General features: G+C 46.0%; 1 protein-coding gene across 1 annotated transcript in view; it reads left to right on the plus strand.

Annotated features, from left to right (window-relative positions):
• LOC149462527 (uncharacterized) overlaps positions 1–15,184 on the plus strand; it is a 29,687-nt gene extending 14,503 nt beyond the window's left edge. The window contains exons 6-8 of the mRNA XM_089676852.1: positions 12,497–12,703; positions 12,819–12,960; positions 14,121–15,184. Of these exons, the coding sequence (XP_089532978.1) occupies positions 12,497–12,703; positions 12,819–12,960; positions 14,121–14,965 (1,194 nt within the window). The 3' untranslated portion in view covers positions 14,966–15,184. The remainder of the gene's footprint in view (positions 1–12,496; positions 12,704–12,818; positions 12,961–14,120) is intronic.
• Positions 15,185–22,042: the final 6,858 nt, after the last annotated feature.

The raw sequence follows: 22,042 nt of genomic DNA on the forward strand, positions 1-22,042 counted from the left end.
AGTGCAGGAAATGTTTTTCAAGGAAGTCTAATCTTTACACACATCAGAGATCTCACACGGGGGAGAAGCCATATTCCTGTCTTGAGTGTGGAAAATGTTTTTCACAGACGTCCTATCTTTACAAACATCAGAGATCTCACACGGGGGAAAAGCCGTATTCCTGTGCTGAGTGTGGGAAATGTTTTTCACAAACGTCTCATCTTTACAAACATCACAGATCTCACACAGGAGAAAAGCCGTATTCTTGTCCTGAGTGCAGGCAATGTTTTTCACAGAAGTTAATTCTTCATCAACATCAGAGATGTCACACGGGGGAGAAGCCATATTCTTGTCCTGAGTGCGGGAAATGTTTTTCACAGAAGTCCAATCTTCATACACATCAGAGATCTCACACGGGGGACAAGCCATATTCCTGTCCTGAGTGTGGGAAATGTTTTTCACGGGAGTCCCATCTTCACACACATCAGAGATCTCACACGGGAGAGAAGCCATATTCCTGTCCTGAGTGCGGGAAATGTTTTTCACAGAAGTCCAATCTTTACAGACATCAGAGATCTCACGCAGGGGAGAAGCCACTTTCCTGTCCTGAGTGAGGGAAATGTTCCTCACTGAAATCCTGTCTTCCTGTACATCAGGGGCCCCACACAACCCTGGAGGTGTATTAGTGCCTTGAGTGCGGGAAATGTCTTCTAGATGAATGTTGCTGGATATCCCAGCTCTCATGTGGGGAAGAAGCACCCCCTGATATACACCTCAGATATACTCCATGGCTGATCTTCATCATGGAACAAACAGTTCATAAGGAGATCAGAGGTTCCCAAAGACATGGATGAAGTGTGGGACTGGTTTGGCCATTGATAACAGGAAAAGAATAGAAATGGATTCCTGACCTAGAGCACTGGGCTGACTTTTCATTGGGGTGCAGCCTACAGTGAAGGAAATGCGTATTTGCTCCCCTGCTGATGTTGAATGTTCGCCCCTCACACAGAAATGATCGGTCTAACAATGGAATGTTCGGTGTAACACTGAGAGACAGAATACAACAACAAATTCAGCAGAAATGCGTCTAACAAATGATGACTGATCTGCATGTTCATGAGGGAAAGAAGGATTTGATCCCCTATCAGCAGGATTTCTGGCTCCCAGGTGTCTTTCATACAGGTGACAAACTGAGATTAGAAGCAGTCTCTTAAAGGGAGTGCTGCTAATCTCATTGTGTTACCTGTATAAAAGACACCTGTCCACAGGAGCCATCAAACCATCAGATTCCAAACTCTCCACCATGGCAAAGACGAAAGAGATGTCCAAGGATGTCAGGGACAAGATTATAGACCTACACAAGGCTGGACTGGGCTACCAAAGTATGGCCAAGCAGCTTGGTGAGAAGGTGACAACAGTTGGTGCAATCATTCACAAATGGAAGAAACACAAAACAAGTGTCAGTCTCCCTAGGTCTGCTGCACCATGCAAGATCTCACCTCGTGGAGTGTCAATGATCATGAGAACAGTGAGGAATCATCCCAGAACTACACGTGAGGATCTTGTCAATGATCTCCAGGCAGCTGGGACCACAGTCACCAAGAAAACAATTGGTAACACACTACGCCGACAAGGACTGAAATCCTGCAGTGCCTGCAAGGTCCCTCTGCTCAAGAAAGCACATGTCCAGGCCAGTCTGAAGTCTGCCACTGAACATCTGAATGATGCAGAGGAGGACTGGTGGGAAGTGTTGTGGTCAGAGGAGACCAAAATCCAGCTCTTTGGCATCAACTCAACTCGCCGTGTTTGGAGGAGGAATGCTGCCTATGACCCCAAGAACACCATCCCAACTGTGAAACATGGTGGTGGAAACATTCTGCTTTGTGGGTGTTTTTCTGCTAAGGGGACAGAACAACTGCACCGCATCAGAGGGATGATGGACGGGGCAATGTACCATCAAATCTTGGGTGAGAACCATCTTCCCTCAGCCAGGGCATTGAAAATGGGTCGTGGATGGGTGTTCCAGCATGACAATGACCCAAAACACACGGCCAAGGCAACAAAGGAGCGGCTCAAGAAGAAGCACATTAAGGTCCTGGAGTGGCCTAGCCAGTCTCCAGACCTTAATCCCACTGAAAAATCTCTGGAGGGAGCTGAAAGTTTGCGTTCCCAAACATTATCCACCAAACCTTAATGACTTGGAGAGGATCTGCCAAGAGGAGTGGGACAAAATCCCTCCTGAGATGTGTGCAAACCTGGGGGCCAACTCCAGGAAACGTCTGACCTCTGTGATTGCCAACAAGGGATTTGCCACCAAGTACTAAGTTGTGTTTTGTGAAGGGGATCAAATCCTTCTTTCCCTCATGAACATGCAGATCAGTCATCATTTGTTAGACACATTTCTGCTGAATTTGTTGTTGTATTCTGTCTCTCAGTGTTACACCGAACATTCCATTTTTAGAACGATCATTTCTTTGTGAGGGGCGAACATTCAACATCAGCAGGGGAGCATATACGTATTTCCTTCATTGCATATGCTAGAGATGGTCTGCACATAAACTGAAGGGGGTCTTCTGTGCTGGGGGAGAGGTTTATGGGAAGGCTGGATGAGTATATAAACTAGGATGGAGGGAGGAGGGAGAATTCAGTTTTAACAGGGTAGACAGATCAGACAGGGGTTAGTACTTGTTGGTGTTACAAGCAACCAGTGGAATTGGTACCATTTGTATGAAAATAAAAAATACAGAAAATCTGTGTGAACAAGGTGTCAGTGAATGAACAAGGTGTCGGTGAATGGACAAGGTGTCAGTGAATGAACAAGGTGTCAGTGAATGAACAAGGTGTCAGTGAATGGACAAGGTGTCAGTGAATAAAAGCGTTTGTTCACCAATGCCAGAAGTGTGCCCAGCACAATCGGTGAGTTGGAAGGATTGGTGCATGAAGAGAACTAGGATTGAATTGGTATTGCTGAATCTTGGCTTCATTCCTCACATGACTGGGCCATTCATATTCCTGGCTAGGTTCTCTTTCGGAGAGACGGGGGAAATAGGAAAGGTGGTGGTGTCTGTCTCTATGTGAGAAGTGATCTCAGAGCGAGTGTGAAAGAGGACCTAGTTGATGGAGAGTGTGATGAGGCTGAAGTATTATGGGTGGAACTGCACATGGTAGGCGGTACTACAAAGGTCATCATTGGAGTTTGTTATAGGCCTCCCAGTGTTAATGAGGAGGAGACAGCTCCTCCCACAGATGGAAAGGGTTGCAAGGGCTGGGACAGTGATAATATTGGGGGATGGTAACTACCCGGAAATTGTATGGAGTAATGGTACTGCAGGAACAGTTAAGGGGCAAAAATGTATAAACCTACTACAGGACAATTCTATGGTACAGTTCATAGAAGCCCCAACTAGGAATGATGCTCTGCTGGACATGGTCATCTCAAATCACGCAGTTCTTACGAATGTCCATATAAAAGAACATCTGGGTAGCAGTGACCATAACATGATTTAATTTATTGTTAGCTGTAAACAGCGAGCACATACGGGGATAAATAAAAGTGCTCAACTTTAAGAGAGCTAATTTTCCAATGCTGAGAGCTGCTCTCCAAGACTTAGACTGGGAGGGAATATTGGCATTGATGAACACAACACAGAAATGGGAGTTCTTCAAAAAGACTGTATGTGACCACACTGCAAAATATATTCCCATGGGCAACAAGTATAAAAGGCTACAAATCCAACCTATGGGGCTTACGGCCAAAGTTACAAAAGCGATAGATAATAAGAAAAGAGCTTTTATTAAATATAACAATGAAGGAACGCGATCATCGTTTACACATTACAAAGAATAGAACAGAATATGCAAAAAGGAAATAAAGGCGCAAAACTGAAAACAAACAACAGAAAGATATCAGGAAGACCCCAAAACATTCCTCCAATATATGAATAGTAGAAAGGTCCGGTCCCAGCATGTAGGCCCTTTACAGAACCATCTAGAGGGGGGGGGACAAAGAGAAGGACAATGTATGAAATCCCTTCTTCAGCTCTGTGTATACAAAGGAGCATGGGGGGGCTCTTGTCCATGATGGGGGGTGGTACTGACACCCCCCAGATGATCCACATTGGCTCACAATTGATATGATCCAGAAATATTTGTACAGAATAAAGGTGAATAAAGCCCCTGGACCGGATGGCAGACACCCACGGGGCCTTAAAGAATTCAGCTCTGTCATCTCACAGCCATTGTTTCTCATTGTTAGGGACTCTTTAATGACTGGCATAGTACCACTGGATTGGTGTAAGGCCAATGTGGGGCCAATATTTATAAAGGGGACAAAATCTTTCCCAAGTAATTATAGAGCTGTTAGTGTCACTTCTATAGTTGGGAAGATACTGGAGAGTTTAATAAAAGACCACAGAGAGGAGTTCTTGCTGGAAACACATATTGTAAGCCACAGACAGCATGGATTCATGAAAGATGGAAGTTGTCACACAAATCTGATTTCTTTTATGAAGAGGTGAGCAAAACCTTGGACAGAGGAGTGGCTGTAGACGTAGTATACCTGGACAGAGGGGTGGACGTGGTATACTTGGACAGAGGGGTGGCGGTGGATGTGGTATACTTGGACAGAGGGGTGGCGGTGGATGTGGTATACTTGGACAGAGGGGTGGCGGTGGACGTGGTATACTTGGACAGAGGGGTGGCGGTGGACGTGCTACACTTGGACAGAGGGGTGGCGGTGGACGTGGTATACTTGGACAGAGGGGTGGCGGTGGACGTGGTATACTTGGACAGAGGGGTGGTGGTGGACGTGGTACACTTGGACAAAGGGGTGGCGGTGGATGTGGTACACTTGGACAGAGGGGTGGCGGTGGACGTGGTATACTTGGACAGAGGGGTGGCGGTGGACGTGGTATACTTGGACAGAGAGGTGGCGGTGAATGTGGTACACTTGGACAGAGGGGTGGTGGTGGACGTGGTATACTTGGACAGAGGGGTGGCGGTGGACGTGGTATACTTGGACAGAGGAGTGGGTGTAAACATGGTATACTTGGACAGAGGGGTGGCGGTGAATGTGGTACACTTGGACAGAGGGGTGGTGGTGGACGTGGTATACTTGGACAGAGGGGTGGCGGTGGACGTGGTATACTTGGACAGAGGTTTGGCGGTGGACGTGGTATACTTGGACAGAGGGGTGGCGGTGGACGTGGTATACTTGGACAGAGGGGTGGCGGTGGACGTGGTATACTTGGACAGAGGGGTGGCTGTGGACGCGCTATACTTGGACAAAGGGGTGGCAGTGGACGTGGTATACTTGGACAGAGGGGTGGCGGTGGACGTGGTATACTTGGACAGAGGGGTGGCAGTGGACGTGGTATACTTGGACAGAGGGGTGGCGGTGGACGTGGTATACTTGGACAGAGGAGTGGCTGTGGACGTGATTTACTTGGACAGAGGGGTGGCGGTGGACGTGGTATACTTGGACAGAGGGGTGGCGGTGGACGTGGTATACTTGGACAGAGGGGGGCGGTGGACGTGGTATACTTGGACAGAGGGGTGGCGGTAGACGTGGTATACTTGGACAGAGGGGTGGCGGTGGACGTGGTATACTTGGACAGAGGGGTGGTGGTGGACGTGGTATACTTGGACAGAGGGGGGCGGTGGACGTGGTATACTTGGACAGAGGGGTGGCGGTGGACGTGGTATACTTGGACACAGTTCCCCACACATGGCTAATGTGTAAGGTAAAGTCTATGAGCTGGAAATTCTGAATGTAAATGGATAGAAAACTGACTAAAAGATCGTATTCAGAGAGTAGTGGTTAATGATTCATACTCTGAATGGTCTGGGGGTGTCAGTGGTGTACCCCAATGTTCAGTGTTGTCAGTGGTGTACCCCAATGGTCAGTGTTATTAGTGGGGTACCCCAAGGTTCAGTGTTATTAGTGGGGTACCCCAAGGTTCAGTGTTATTAGTGGTGTACCCAAAGGCTCAGTGTTATTAGTGGGGTACCCCAGGGTTCAGTATTAGTGGGGTACCCCAATGTTCAGTGTTATTAGTGGGGTACCCCAAGGTTCAGTGTTATTAGTGGGGTACCCCAATGTTCAGTGTTGTTAGTGGGGTACCCCAAGGTTCAGTGTTATTAGTGGGGTACCCCAAGGTTCAGTGTTATTAGTGGGGTACCCCAAGGGTTCAGTGTTATTAGTGGGGTACCCCAGGGTTCAGTGTTGGGCCCCTTACTTATTAATATATATATAAACAATATGGGGTGTGAGATTATAAATCCCATTCCAGTCTTTGCAGATGACACCAAGCTGTGCCGGGGAATAACGTCCTTACAGGATGTCTCCAACTTACAAGCCGACCTCAATGCTCTGTGTAATGAGATGTTGTAACCTGAGTCCTCTACATATAGTGGGGACTCCCCATTGTTGGACACCATTTTTGGATGTTCTTATCAGTAATCCATCTCTAATACTGAATTGAGATTTGGATGTCACTAATAATTGGTGGTCTTCTTTTTGGGCGTATCTTCCTCCAATATAGGGGTGTTACAGGGTCTTCTATGTGTTTATTATTATTATACAGGATTTATGGCACCAACAGTCTGAGCAGCGCTGTACAATATAAGGGGGGCGGTACAATTACAATACATTTCAGTACAGAAGGAATAGGAGGGCCCGGCTCGTGGAGCTTACAATCTGAAGGAAGGGGGAGGGGATACAAAAGGTGATAGCTGGGGGGGATGATCTGGTGGAGGTGATTCAAGTACAGTTCTTAGGTGGGGGTGGGGTAGGTTTTCCTGAATAAGTGAGTTTTCAAAGATCGCCTAAAGGCAGACAGGGTGGGGGCTGACCGGACATACAGTGGTAGGGAGTTCCAGAGAATGGGAGAGGCTCTGGAGAAGTCCTGGAGGCAAGCATGGGAGGAGGTGATGGGGGGCTAGAGAGGAAGATATCTTGGGAGGAGCGGAGCGGGCGATATGGATGATATCTGCAGATGAGGTTGGTGATGTAGCTAGGGGCAGTGTTGTGGATGGCTTTGTAAGTTGTGGTTAGTATTTTGAATTTTATATGTTGGGTTAGTGGAAGCCAGTGGAGGGATTGGCAGAGAGGGGTGGAGGACACTGATTGGAGGTCAGTGGAGGGATTGGCAGAGAGGGGTGGAGGACACTGATTGGAGGTCAGTGGAGGGATTGGCAGAGAGGGGTGGAGGACACTGATTGGAGGTCAGTGGAGGGATTGGCAGAGAGGGGTGGAGAACACTGATCGGTTAGTAAGTTGTATGAGTCAAGTTTTGAAGGGCCCAGACTGGGGCTAGTAATGCTTTCTCACAGTCATTGGATTTGATGTGTACAGGTGACAGGGAATTACTGGCATAGGCAATGATTTGTTCAGATTGTCTTGTTTTTATATTTCAATATTTTTATTGAAAGATTTCAGTGTAAAAACAGGGTACGGTAATAAAACATGGTATGAAATCCAGTTCACAGTCAGGTATAACGATACATTTGTGTAAAGTAAATTCCCCACCATTTGGCTGGGTATTTCTATATCTGAGTTGTATTGATCTGAGAGGCATGCTCGGTTAGGTGTGAACTGTATAAAGGTGGTGATGTTATATAGAAAGGATAAGGAACATAGATAAGAGGTGAGGGCGGGGAGGGAGGGAAGGGGGGACGCACCAGTTATGGGCAAAGGATCTAAGTATTATAGAGTTAGGTTATCAGTCTTTTACGAAGCAGTTTGGGTTTTGTAGCCATCGAGACCATTGGTGTTTGAACTTGTGGTAGGAAGAATTATTGAGGGCTGTTCTTCTTTCCATGTCACATTGGAAGTTAAGGTCTGACACAAGTGAGGAAAGGGAAGGAATTTTGGTAGTATTCCATAATTTAGTCAGGTTGGTCTTAGCAGCTGCCAATGTATGAATAATAATAGTACGAGAGTCCCGGGGGAATTTGTCGATTCCAATGTGGAGGAGTGCAAGGGCAGGGTTTGGTGTTATTGGGGTGTCCGTTATTATTGAGAGCAGTTGAAAAATGCTGTTCCAATAAGATCTGAGGGATTTACATGCCCAAAGTATGTGGAGAACTGATCCTGTTTCTCCGCATTGTCTCCAGCAAGCGGGTGGGCATTGAGGGTAGTATAAAGAAAGCTTGGTTGGGGTTAGGTACCATTGGTGCAAAATTTTCATGTATGATTCCCAGTGGGAGCTACAATGGGATGCTTTATGAGTGATGTTAAAGGTCTTTTCCCGTGTGCGGGGGTATTGATTGTGAGAGGAGTTTCTCCCAATTGGATAGAGAGGAAGTCTGTAGGGAAAATTGTGAGTTGGTTATATATGTGTAAAAGGTTGAGATCCCCTTTTTCAGGTGCAGCTAGGGGGAGCTCTAATGTCACCCCAGCAGCATGATCCCATCTAGCCCACATTAACCCTCTCACTGCCAGAGCTGGTTTTGCAGTGTGTAGGAGTCTGGGATGCGTTTTGTTGAGGTGGGGGAGGGGTTATGAATTGTTTCCATTCTCACTGTAGAATGTGCTGCAACAAAAGTGACATGAAGGCTCCTCCCACACTGATCCGCGGGACACGTATGACTTTTTGCTGCATTTCTGCCATTTCTTTTACCGTGTTTACATTGCACTTCTTAAGGATCATGTGACTCAAAATCCGCACCAAACCCTCACCGTGGGGGCATTGTTGGTTTGTTCTGCAGCATTTTCCATTGATTTCAATGGGGAGGGGCGTTCTTGGAGTGTTTTCTTACCACCCCAAACCTGCACTAAAGATGTGACAAGCAGGACCTTGAAAAACGCAGCGGCCCCGCAGCGGCTGAGTGTGAAGAGTTCCAGGAATACACAGTCACATGATGTTCTTCTACTAACACAAACCTGGGAGAACACCGGATGGGGTGACAGCAGAGTGACCGATAATGACACACATTGAGCTGCCGATAAAACTTCGTTTCCAGAGTCCCCCCTCAATACAGGAGGGGGCGCTATGTACTGTGGGGTCTGGGGGAAGGAATCCGGGAGGGAAATGTCATCTGCAGAACATTTCATACTCTGCTCTAGATTTATAAATGTCAGCGACGTGCGATGATTGACACCCCCTTACCCAGATAATGGGGACTTGTAATCTGACAGATTCACACAGGAATTGTTCATTGCTGAAGGAGCCCCGAGAAACCTTTGGAGGACCCCTGACTGAGAAAGGCTGGACTAGGCAGTCATATATTTCTGTCCCCCTTGGTGGGAGTGGAGGTGACCCCTCTATAAGGATCTACAGTCCATACACACCCAGCACAAGGCCAGGGTCACACTACCAGACGCTTCTCGGGGCTGCAGTTCCTCTGAGCTCCACAAGGTGGGGATCTCACTTCTACCCAGACAGGAAGTCTCTATGGAAGACAGACAGGAAGTGATGTCAGGTACAGACAGGAAGTAACGGGTGAGAGGTGAGGCAGGAGGAAGCAGAGAGAAGACGTTGGTGGAAGTGGCAGCAGAGGAGGTAATAAGATGTTATTATTATTATTATACAGGATTTATAGCGCCAACAGTTTGCTGAGCGCTTTACAATAGAACGGGAGAAAATACAGCAACAATACAGATCAATACAAGAGGGATAGGAGGGCCTGATCCTGGAAGCTTACAATCTAAGAGATTTCCTATTTACACCCAGTAACCCCCCTATCATGTTCGTCCTCTCCCTCTATAGTCATGTCCGTCCTCTTCCTCCATAGTCATGTCCATCCTCTTCCTCTATAGTCATGTCCGTCCTCTTCCTCCATAGTCATGTCCGTCCTCTTCCTCCATAGTCACTGTGACATCTTTTATCTCCAGCAGATGATGATACACACATATATAGTGTGGGAACCCAGATTAACCCCTTCAGGGGCAGAACATTCCCTCACTTCCGGGGCCGGAACATTCTCCTCATTGTGGAGAGGTGTCACCTTCTCACCTCATCAGTCTATACTAATGGATTATACCACTTTTATTAGTTGCGGGGGATGGAGAATCCTAAAATATCACACTGACCTCACAGCTCCTCCTCCGTATGTTCCTCCATCCAGAGTCAGAGAATCCTATGACATCACACTGACCTCACAACTCCTCCTCCCAATGTCCCTCCATCCAGAGCCAGAGAATCCTATGACATCACACTGACCTCACAGCTTCTCCTCCCAATGTTCCTCCATACAGAGTCTATATGTCCTATGACATCACACTGATCTCACAGCTCGTCCTCCCAATGTCCTTCCATCCAGAGTCAGAGAATCCTATGACATCACACTGACCTCACAGCTCCTCCTCCCAATGTCCCTCCATCCAGAGTCAGAGAATCCTATGACATCACACTGACCTCACAGCTCCTCCTCCCAATGTCCCTCCATCCAGAGTCAGAGAATCCTATGACATCACACTGACCTCACAGCTCCTCCCCCCAATGTCCCTCCATCTAGAGTCAGAAAATCCTATGACATCACACTGACCTCACAGCTCCTCCTCCCAATGTCCCTCCATCCAGAGTCAGAGAATCCTATGACATCACACTGACCTCACAGCTCCTCCCAATGTCCCTCCATCTAGAGTCAGAGAATCCTATGACATCACATTGACCTCACAGCTCCTCCTCCCAATGTCCTTCCATCCAGAGTCAGAGAATCCTATGACATCACACTGACCTCACAGCTCCTCCTCCTAATGTCCCTCCATCCAGAGTCAGAGAATCCTATGACATCACACTGACCTCACAGCTCCTCCTCCTAATGTCCCTCTAGGAATGACCGATAAAATAAAATTACATCATATAGCGGGTTCTCCAAACTTTGTAAACAAAGGGCCAGTTTACTGTCTTCAGACTTCAGGGGGTCTGACTGTGGACAGTGATAGTAGAAAACATCCTGGCATTAGTGGGAGTAAACAGTGTCCCATCATTGGTGTCATTGGGGGACTAGTGACCTGTGGTTGATGTCAGTGGAAGGAATAGTGCCCCATCGGTGGTATTGGTGGGGGGGAGATAGTGATCCATTGTTGGTGTAACAGTCAGAAATGATGCCCCATCATTGGTGTCATTGGGGGAATAGTGCCCCAGGGGCTAGATAAAGGCAAGCAAAGGGCTGTTTCCGGCCCTCGGCTGCAGTTTCAAGCCGTGTTCATTTTGTTGACTAAACTATTTGAGTCGACTAAAATATGACTAAAACTAAAATAATTCAGATGACTAAAATGTATTGTAGACCAAAGACTGACAAATCCTAAACCGAAGTTTGACATCAAAACTGGTTTGTAGGTAACTGGCATCAGGGACAGGAGAGCTAGAAAAGGACATAAATGAAGATATATGGGAAAGGATGGAACTGAAGGCTAACATAGCAGAAACAACAAGACTGGATGGCCCCGTGGGGTTACCATGGGAACTGTGACATCACCATCACTGACATGTAACATGGAACAGATGGAATTAAAAATGTATTAGACATAAAGGAATGATCTCCTAGATTGTCAGCTCTAACAAGCCGGCCCTCTGCTTCCTCTGCTACCAAATTGTATTGTAACTGTAATGTCTGCCTTCATTCTGTACAGCGCTGAGCACACTGTTGGCGCCATATAAATCCTGTATAATAATAATAATAATTTATCTCCTTTCTTCTTATTCTATGGTGTTAGGATGTGGGGGACCCTTGGCATCCTCATAAGCAAATCAGAACTGTAGATCCTGCGTTGTGTTATGACGTCAGAATTCCTTATACCCTGCATAGTGTGGGGGTCCTGTGGGGGGAATTATACCTCAGCCTGAAGTGGGGCTTTAATAAAATGGAGACCTGAATGGAGAGGTGAGGAGGATTCTGGGAATATCATTTGATGTGACTATTTGTGTTCAGATGTAGAGTTTTCCTCCTGTGAAGTCTGGAGATCATATGACATCACATTGCCTCCACCTCCCTCCCTGATAGAAGAGAGAAAGAAGAAGAAGATTCTAGAAGTCACCAGAGAGATCACTGAGCTGCTGACAGGAGAGGTGAGCGGTGCCGGGAATTCTGGGACATTCTCCAGTAACAGACAAGGGATGTGTCTGGATGGTGACTGTATCATTGTGTGTGTCAGGTTCCTATAAGGTGTCAGGGTGTCACTGTCTATTTCTCCATGGAGGAGTGGGAGTATTTAGAAGGACACAAGGATCTCTACAAGGACGTCATGATGGACAATCAGCCGCCCCTCACATCACCGGGTAAGAGGAGACTTTATTGTAAAGGAGAGAGCAGTACGGAGGATCCACCTAGATCCCCCATCATCTGATAAACACATAGAAACAATGGATTCAGTCAGTGTGTGTGTTTCCTACAGATGGATCCAGTCATGGGAACCCACCAGAGAGATGTCCCCGTCCTCTGTATTCCCGGGATTCCACACAGGAAGGTCACACCATCCCTCACCATCATCAGGTAGATGATGACAATTATTGGTAGTTGTGATTTATACACAGCATGTTTGTTACAATGAATGTTTTATTATATCTTTCAGAGTGGAATCCTCGGGGATGATAATATTGATGTTAAAGAAGAGTATAAAGAGGAGGATGAGGAGTATGGAGTGATGGAGGAGTTTTCAGAAGGACACAAGGATATGATGGAGCCACCTAATACCAGGAACCCACCAGAGAGATGTCCCCGTCCTCTGTATTCCTGGGATTCCACACAGGAAGGTCACACCATCCCTCACTATTACAAGGTTGGTGGGACAGAGCATCTATAACATGGACTCAAGAAGTGATTTTTTTATGTGATGCCACAATATTGGAGTTTATGTTTTACAGATGAGCTCTTCTATTATTGTTTTGGTTTAGGTTGAAGATCTGATCGATATAAAAGTTGAGGTTAAATCAGAAGAAGAAGAGGCGTATGTGAGGGATGATCAGCAGTCTATGGAGGAGGATGGAATAACGGGGACATTTATAGAGGAGGACACTCCTACAGAGATCAGCACAGGTGGGTCATGAACACTAAATCCATTCCTCCACCCATACTGCTCACTGATTGGTCCAGAGTAGGGCGGGGACTGGGTGATATCAGCCTGTAATCCCCTGGTCACTTTCCTGAGCTGTGTTCCCCGTCCTGTATTCCTGGATTTCTCTCGGATAATCTTCCTTCTCTGTGCTGCAGACACAATTTATGTATCTAGACTGGATTTATGGAGGTTCTGGGGTTCAGCTGGCAGAAAAATGTTGATTGACCTCGATTATGTGTTTTGGGTCTTCTACCCCATGTCCGGGTCTAGTAAGATCTCTGACAGAACATTTCTCCCAGGGTTCCTTGCTCTGTTATCTGCTGGCTGTGCCGGGTGGAGGGATATGTCTGTAGTGTCTCAGACCCAAGTCACTGAGTGCAGTCTCAGGAGATGGGAGGCAGCGGTGTGGGATCTCTGCAACTTGTCTACAGTAAACTTTTATATTATACATTACATACTCCTGACCCCTGCACTATATACTCTATGTTGTACATTACACAATTCTGATACTATATAGTCCTATCTATTGTATCTTACACTATATGTTGTACATTACATAGTCTGTTACACCTATTTCCTCCCAGCTGGACATTTTATATCGGATGATGTGATTGGAGCACAGACTTTTACATGGTGATAATAATGTGATAACATCCTCCAACTTTGGACCCTTAAACAGAAAGTGATAATGAGGGAGGAGTCAATACCCCAATGATGGTGGTCTTCAGGATCAGTCCAGTCTTCATCTTGGTTGTTCTCCCCCCATCCTCACTCTCTGACCTCTGGTGGGGCTCAGCCCCGCTGTTCTTCATGACTAAATCATGGAGTAAATAAGGAAGTGCAGTACTTCTTGTGTTGGGAAGATGGCGATGAGTGATAGAGGGGGTGGGGACCCTCGTCCTATAATCCCCTCATCACTGTCCCTCCTATAAAAGACAGTTCTGGTTGTTTCCTCACTCTCTGACTAAGGTCCATGAATAAAGAAATGACCTGGTAGGAGATCAGAGGAGCCATTTCCTAGTTCCCTTGAGGGTGGAATTGTAAGCTCCTCAGAGACCAAGCTGCCTGATGTGGGCGGAGTCCTGGTTTGGGGGAACCAATCAGCTCCTGTCTAGTAATCCTCTTTGTCTTTGTATTTTAGTCCATGGCCGGGAGATGAGGAACACCTCCGAGGATTGTCTCACTTTGTCTCCAGACTGGAAAGTAGAAGATGAGGACATCACACAGTATAGTCCAGGAGAAAACCCGGCTCCCTCCAATGTCCATCCGGCACCACCCAGTGTAAATGGACCATCGGATTCCTCGTATCCTGAGGAACCTCAGACTGTGCGGGACCGGGCCGGCCTTCCAACAGGGAAGAGCTTCTCCTGTACTGAGTGCGGAAAAGATTTCCGTTCTAAATCCAAACTTAATGTGCATAAAAGATCTCACACGGGGGAGAAGCCGTATTCTTGTACTGTGTGCGGGAAATGCTTTTCAGACAAGTCCAATCTTTCTGCACATCGGAGATTGCACACGGGGGAGAAGCCATTTTCCTGTCCTGAGTGCGGGAAATGTTTTTCACATAAGTCACATTTTTATACACATCAGAGATCTCACACAGGGGAGAAGCCATTTTCCTGTCCTATGTGTGGGAAATGTTTTTCACACAAGTCACATTTTTATACACATCAGAGATCTCATACAGGGGAGAAACCTTTTTCCTGTCTTGAGTGCGGGAAATGTTTTACACAGAAGTCTATGCTTTACACACATCAAAGATCTCACACGGGAGAGAAGCCTTATTTCTGTCTTGAGTGCGGGAAATGTTTTTCACAAAAGTTCAATCTTTACACACATCAGAGATGTCACACGGGGGAGATGCCATATTCCTGTCCTGAGTGCGGGAAATGTTTTTCATGGAAGTCCAGTCTTTACAAACATCAGAGATCTCACACGGGGAGAAGCCACTTTCCTGTCCTGAGTGAGGGAAATGTTCCTCACTGAAGTCCTGTCTTCCTGTACATCAGGGGTCCCACACAACCCTGGAGGTGTATTAGTGCCTTGAGTGCGGGAAAAGTCTTCTATATGAATGTTGCTGGACATCCCAGCTCTCATGTGGGGAAGAAGCACACCCTGATATACATTCAGGCAAGGAATCGATAGGTAATGTACCACAACTGATTCCAGGGCTAGAATGGGACCAAGGGTTAGGTAAGAATGGGAGGGAGGGATGGGGTGGATTGGGGGGAAAGAGAAGGGGGGAGGGGATCTGAGGAGGGGGGGAAGGGTATAGAGAGAAAATCTTCTTGCTTCAGATGGTTTGTACCCACATTACCCCAAATGAGAATACCCAGGAAGAACAAAATAGTAGAAGTAATGAATATGGTTACTTATTGTACTAGTATTTAGGCTCAGTTGGGGTGTTTTAGAGCCCCCCCTTGGATGATCAACTCTTCATGCTGTTAGAGGCTTCCTGACCAATCAGATTTCCAGCTTTACTATTTCCTTGTTTTTATGACTACAGTCTTGTTAAAGTAAAAATATAATAAACAGTAACAAAAAAAATTGTGTGTCGCTGCAATGATGAAAATCTGGTATCCAAAAATGACTCATAGGTGACTTCAAAAGCCTTTACAGGTCATCAGTTTACTGTTAATCAGGAATAATGGCCCAGAGTGCAGGGGTCAGGAGTCTATTATATACAGTACAGAGTGCAGGGGTCAGGAGTCTATTATATACAGTACAGAGTGCAGGGGTCAGGAGTCTATTATATACAGTACAGAGTGCAGGGGTCAGGAGTCTATTATATACAGTACAGAGTGCAGGGGTCAGGAGTCTATTATATACAGTACAGAGTGCAGGGGTCAGGAGTCTATTATATACAGTACAGAGTGCAGGGGTCAGGAGTCTATTATATACAGTACAGAGTGCAGGGGTCAGGAGTCTATTATATACAGTACAGAGTGCAGGGGTCAGGAGTCTATTATATACAGTACAGAGTGCAGGAGTCAGGAGTCTATTATATACAGTACAGAGTGCAGGGGTCAGGAGTCTATTATATACAGTACAGAGTGCAGGAGTCAGGAGTCTATTATATACAGTACAGAGTGCAGGAGTCTATTATATACAGTACAGAGTGCAGGGGTCAGGAGTCTATTATATACAGTACAGAGTGCAGGAGTCAGGAGTCTATTATATACAGTACAGAGTGCAGGGGTAAGGAGTCTATTATATACAGTACAGAGTGCAGTGGTCAGGAGTATTTCATATACAGTACAGAGTGCAGTGGTCAGGAGTGTTTCATATACAGTACAGAGTGCAGTGGTCAGGAGTGTTTCATATACAGTACAGAGTGCAGTGGTCAGGAGTATTTCATATACAGTACAGAGTGCAGTGGTCAGGAGTGTTTCATATACAGTACAGAGTGCAGTGGTCAGGAGTATTTCATATACAGTACAGAGTGCAGGGGTCAGGAGTATTTCATATACAGTACAGAATGTAGTGGTCAGGAGTATTTCATATACAGTACAGAGTGCAGTGGTCAGGAGTATTTCATATACAGTCCAGCATGCAGTGGTCAGGAGTATTTCATATACAGTACAGAGTGCAGTGGTCAGGAGTATTTCATATACAGTACAGAGTAGTGGTCAGGAGTATTTCATATACAGTACAGAGTGCAGGGGTCAGGAGTATTTCATATACAGTACAGAATGTAGTGGTCAGGAGTATTTCATATACAGTCCAGAGTGCAGTGGTCAGGAGTATTTCATATACAGTCCAGCATGCAGTGGTCAGGAGTATTTCATATACAGTACAGAGTGCAGTGGTCAGGAGTGTTTCATATACAGTACAGAGTGCAGTGGTCAGGAGTATTTCATATACAGTACAGAGTGCAGGGGTCAGGAGTATTTCATATACAGTACAGAGTGCAGTGGTCAGGAGTATTTCATATACAGTACAGAGTGTAGTGGTCAGGAGTATTTCATATACAGTACAGAGTGCAGTGGTCAGGAGTATTTCATATACAGTACAGAGTGCAGTGGTCAGGAGTATTTCATATACAGTACAGAGTGCAGTGGTCAGGAGTATATGATATACAGCCCTCATACAGTATGAAGTGGTCAGAAGTAGTATGTCATATGCAGCTCATGGTACAATGTACATGGGGAAGATCAGGTCTTTTACAGCCCAGCATTTAGATTTCATTGGTCAGGAGGATGTCATATACGGCTCAGCAAAAAGGGTTCAGTGGCCAGGAACATTGTAACATAAATGTGGGAGTCGGGTAGTTCTGCCAGTAGCTGAGATGTGACGTGATCTGTAGAAGGATGTGATTGTAGATCTAGTTTCATTCCGTGTTATTAGAGATTCAGTAATCAGTCAGAGACATATGTTCACCAATTAGCATGTGAAAGGACAGAGCAGCTTCTAGGCCAGGAGTGACACCGAGATGCCAATACAACTTTCACATCGGGGTGGACATGGATGTCTCACCTTCTTGAATTCCAAAAAAGAAGAGCTCTAGCCATAACCAACCAGCAGGAGACCAGGAGTGGCTCTGAAAGGTCTGCCAGCTCTGATTTATATCCACAGATCAGAGGAATCTATTTCCTCTCTCATAAAAGCTAAAATATTAGTTGCAGAGAGATGGAAATACTTCCTTCTGATTGGACACATTTTAGGCTCCATGTCCATGTAAAAATGTATTTGTAGCCTCTGTAGAATCCCGGAGAAACACACAAAACAAATATATGGCACCTGATTGCGACAGTTGAACAATGATTGGTACTGTCATGATCGCACTGATACGCTGGTGTTGGGAACTCTATCCTTGACTCAGCCACTGGAACTGTTCCTGGCCCACTCAGCTATGGACACTTCAGAACACAGAATGTCCTGTGGGCTGGTACAAGGACACCCCCCAGGGCTGATTGGCCAAGGGATAAAATCCCACCCACAGCCATATTTCAATAAATTGAGGACCCTGAGATATGGACGGTGTGATTCGTACGGAGTCGGTTCCATATGACTGGCGAATCGCGGACTTTCTCTGACTTGCTCCAGTCGCAGGATAAATCTTGGTAAAAGTTGTATTTCTGTTTTTATCTCCTTTTTATCTCATAGTGAATAGCCAATTGTGTGTCTTTTTGTATTTTCTGTAACTCTTTTTTCTTTGTACATATTTTATGCTCCGCCCGCTTTTAGGATATTGAATCATAAATTGAACAAGTGACTTCTGTGTACTAAGCTCGGGCTCATATCTCCGGAGAGATTGTTGTATTGTAGTGTCTATGTGCTCAGTCTAAAGCTGACCATACATGTGTAGATTTCTGGACGAGAATATTCTTAAGAAAAGTGATATGAATATTCTTTGAACATTCAATGAATGGACGAATGTCGTTTGAAAATGATCTTTCACTTTTAACATTCAATTTTAAAATGAATGTAATTTCTGAACGATAACCACAGGGCTCATACCTCTGGAGAGATGTTGTATTGTAGTGTCTATGTGCTCAGTCTAAGTTCATTGCCAATCTATATGCAATTGTACTGTGTGCTGACAGATTGCATGAAGATTGTAAAGTAACAGATCTGCCAGACGGAGATCTGTGGGTGTGTGGTGACCCAGCAGACCAGTCTGCGGACAAACTGTTAGGTGGTGGCAAGCTACCGTGTGGGGTTTGTCTGCTGTGGGGGTGTGTGAACAGTGGAAGAGTTATTAACACCGGGGTGCTAGCTTGTAGGATAGCTGGAGGAATCCTAGAAGGATGTGCTAATTGGTAGACTGCTCCCCAACCTTTAGAGTGCACCAGATTGTATATAAGATTTGTCTCTGCCTGTGAGTGGTCAGCCAGCTAGATTGGAGTGAAGTCCCCCTCTAGTGGTGGCCAGAGGTAGTGCAGGCTGTGAAAGTGTATCACGGCCAGTCTTATATGTTCATAGTAAGTTCCCCTCATTCCCGGATAGACCATGCCTCGGTTAGCTAGTCGCCGTAGGTGTGCGCTTTTTATCCGTGACAGTGTGCTAAATGGGTTGGGACATAGACCACCTGGAAATGCATTTAATGCCTGAATGAAGAGTAAGCATGTTGATAGGGCAGGAGCCTATCCTGATCCAAATATGTATCCAGTCTTCCTTGTCTCTAGTGTCTCTAAGGTCATGTTCCCACTTATGGACATAAATGTGGCCTCTAGGACTTTTAAGGTCGTTCAGTTGGGAATAGATAATTGAGATAAGTTTGGAGAAAAGAGGAGTGCGGTAGCAGATATGTTCAAACAAGGAAAGATCTTTGTTAGTAATTATGGTGGTCAACCAGTGTTTAATTTGTAGGAAACAAAAAAGTTGAGTGGGTGAGGTGTTGGTATTTTTCCTAAATTTCTGTGAAATGTGATGAGACTAAAACCTGAGGAAATATTGGATTGCCCAAAACAGGAAAGAGAGGCAAGTGAGGTGATATTAAGTTGCTGGAATATTTATTAGAGTCCCAGGTGCAGAGTGTGTGACCCATCAAGAGGCTGATAGACGTAGGTCTAGATTTTGGAGGAATCCATGGGAGTGAACGGCAAGACGTTTGAGAACAGAGCAATGCTTCTAAGTCAGCCCATAAGGAGCCATGTATTGTGGTGTAAAGGGGGGTTAGTGGGGTAATCTGGGCACCAAGAAATATTTATTACAAACTGGAACCTCCAAGCCCAAACCTTGTTTCTTATGTATAAACATAGTATGGCTTGAGATTTGTGGCCCTTTGCCCATTTGAATCGCAAGACCTGATTTTAAAAAGATTTGAGAGTATAGGAGGGGATGGGGATTGGAAGAGTATGAGATAAGTGTAGCACCCTCCTAGTCAGCTTGGGGGAGCTCTAGCTCTAATTGTTAGATAGAGGGCTGAGTAGCATCCTGGGTGTGATAGCCAGGTGGGTCAAATTTGAGTCAGGGCTGAAAGGCTCTGCAGATCAGTCCTTCTGGAACTTCCTCCTGCCCTAAAACGTTGGAGAAAGATCTGGAAGCAGTGGGTGGAGGTGAGGAGTGGCTGGTCTGTACTCTTAGAGGATCCTGGCAAATCCCCAAAAGGAGGCTTGGCAAGGGGCCAGGACATACTTTAGGAGTAACTGAGCCTGCTCACCAGTGGCAGAGTTCAAGTGAAAGAGGAGGATATAAGGCTAGAGAACAGGAGCCTGGGAGGGGGCCCAGATGGTAGATGGGCTCACCTCCAGGCAGAAGGACCTTGGAAGAGGGAAAGCTTGGGACTTTACCGGCCTGCTGAGAGAGGACCACCTGTAATGCAGGGAAGGTGCTGCCCAGCTAGAAGGCCTGGTAGCAGCCAACGACCCACCAGCAGCACAGGAGAAGGCCCAAGTGAGTAAACCTGCACCCCCTGGACCAGATAGGGGAAGGAGCACTCTAGAGGGAATCCAGATTAGCAACTATCCAGGACTGCCTTATTCTAACATGGCAGGCACTGGATCCCCAGCCCAGGGATTTCTCTCACATAGCTGGATGGGAGGAGAATTCATCTGAAGTCTAGGGTGGTACAAGATGCTGGATAGCTTAACAAGAAAAGGATTTTTTTTGTGTAAAGACATGTGCGTAGTTCAGGAAGTTGTCCTCATTTCCGCAGTTCCATTGGGCCTCCTGTACACCCCTTACCCTATCCAAGTTACAATCCCCTAATAAAATCACAAAAACTGACTCCTGCATGCAAGTCTATGTGAAAATGTGTGTTGCCTGGCTGTGCAGGACTATAGAGGGACCCAAAACTTTAGCGGGTAGGGCTACATAAGTAAAGGAGTTTTGGTAAAATTGCCAATTTTTCATCGCTGATTTTCTCTATCCAGGAGAGGTGAAGATGAGTCCAGGACAATAGTAGGACTTTCAGGTATTTGAAAGTAGGGATGTAGTTGGCCTCATGGAGTGTGTTGTACGAGCGAGGGAGATGAATGCCCAAATAATCCAGGTAGGAGGTGGGCCAAGGAAACTATAATTCTGTTGTAAAGAGACGACTGCTGCATTGGAAAGGGAAATGTATGGAGTACAGAGAATAGGACTGGCAGGGAGGTGTTGGGTTGGAGAAAAACTAGCAAAAGATCATCGGCAAACAAACTGACTTTATCCAGTTCAAGATCGCCCACCACACTTATACTGCGTTAGGGCAGCCCTGCTGCTCCAGATTACATACATGTACATGTACATGTACATGTACGAGCCCCTCACTGTGCTGTCATTCGGTACAGCATAAGATGATTATCATGTACGGGCCAATGATTTTTGGCCTAGACCTGCTGATCACCTGTACCGAATCACAGATCAGCCCGTGTCCCCATATATGTAAACACAGACACGGGAACTGCACGGATCTTCTCTCCTGGAGCCCCCCAGAGAGCAGACCTGTGTGAGTACAAACAGCACACCTACACTTACTAACACCTAGGCAAGCACATTTAACCCCTTGATCACCGTCCAGTTAACCCTTTCACTGCCCTTTCACCAGTGTCATTAGTACAGTTTACAGATTTTGTTTTACTGTATTAGTGTCACAGGTGATGTCAGATAGCATCAGTGTCCCTCCCAGATAGCATCAGATTGTCCACCACATTACCACCATCCACAGCTATCTCTCTGATTGCCTGACCCATTATCACAGACACACTATAACTGCCATTGCTAGTATAGTGTCTGAAGGGATCAGTATCTTTGATCAGAACTATACTAGCATCCACAATAGTATAGTGTCCCCAAAAATGCAGCGTTTGCAGGATCAGCCTTGATACCCTCCAGTACTTGCATTCAGCCCCCCCCAAGTGCAGTGTCAATAGATCACTGTCCCCTCTGATACATTGCACACAAAACCGCAGCATTAGCAGAATCAGGCCTGATCTCTGCTAGCACTTGCAGGTAAATTTTATTTGTAGTAGTTCAAGCAGTCCCTGACAGCCAGGAGCTCTTTTTCCCGCGGGTCGCACTATATACCTATAACTTTAGTGGCCAAAATGTCCAAAGAAAAGTACACTAGTGAAGAGGCCTACAGGATTCTGAGCATGTCAGAGGAGAATGAAGGGGGGTTCTCACTGTCAGAATCAGGAT

This window comes from Staurois parvus, unplaced genomic scaffold (assembly GCF_062004578.1).
Source record: "Staurois parvus isolate SC_StPar_1 unplaced genomic scaffold, SC_StPar_1.0 ptg000174l, whole genome shotgun sequence".
Classification (NCBI taxonomy): Eukaryota; Metazoa; Chordata; class Amphibia; order Anura; family Ranidae; genus Staurois; species Staurois parvus.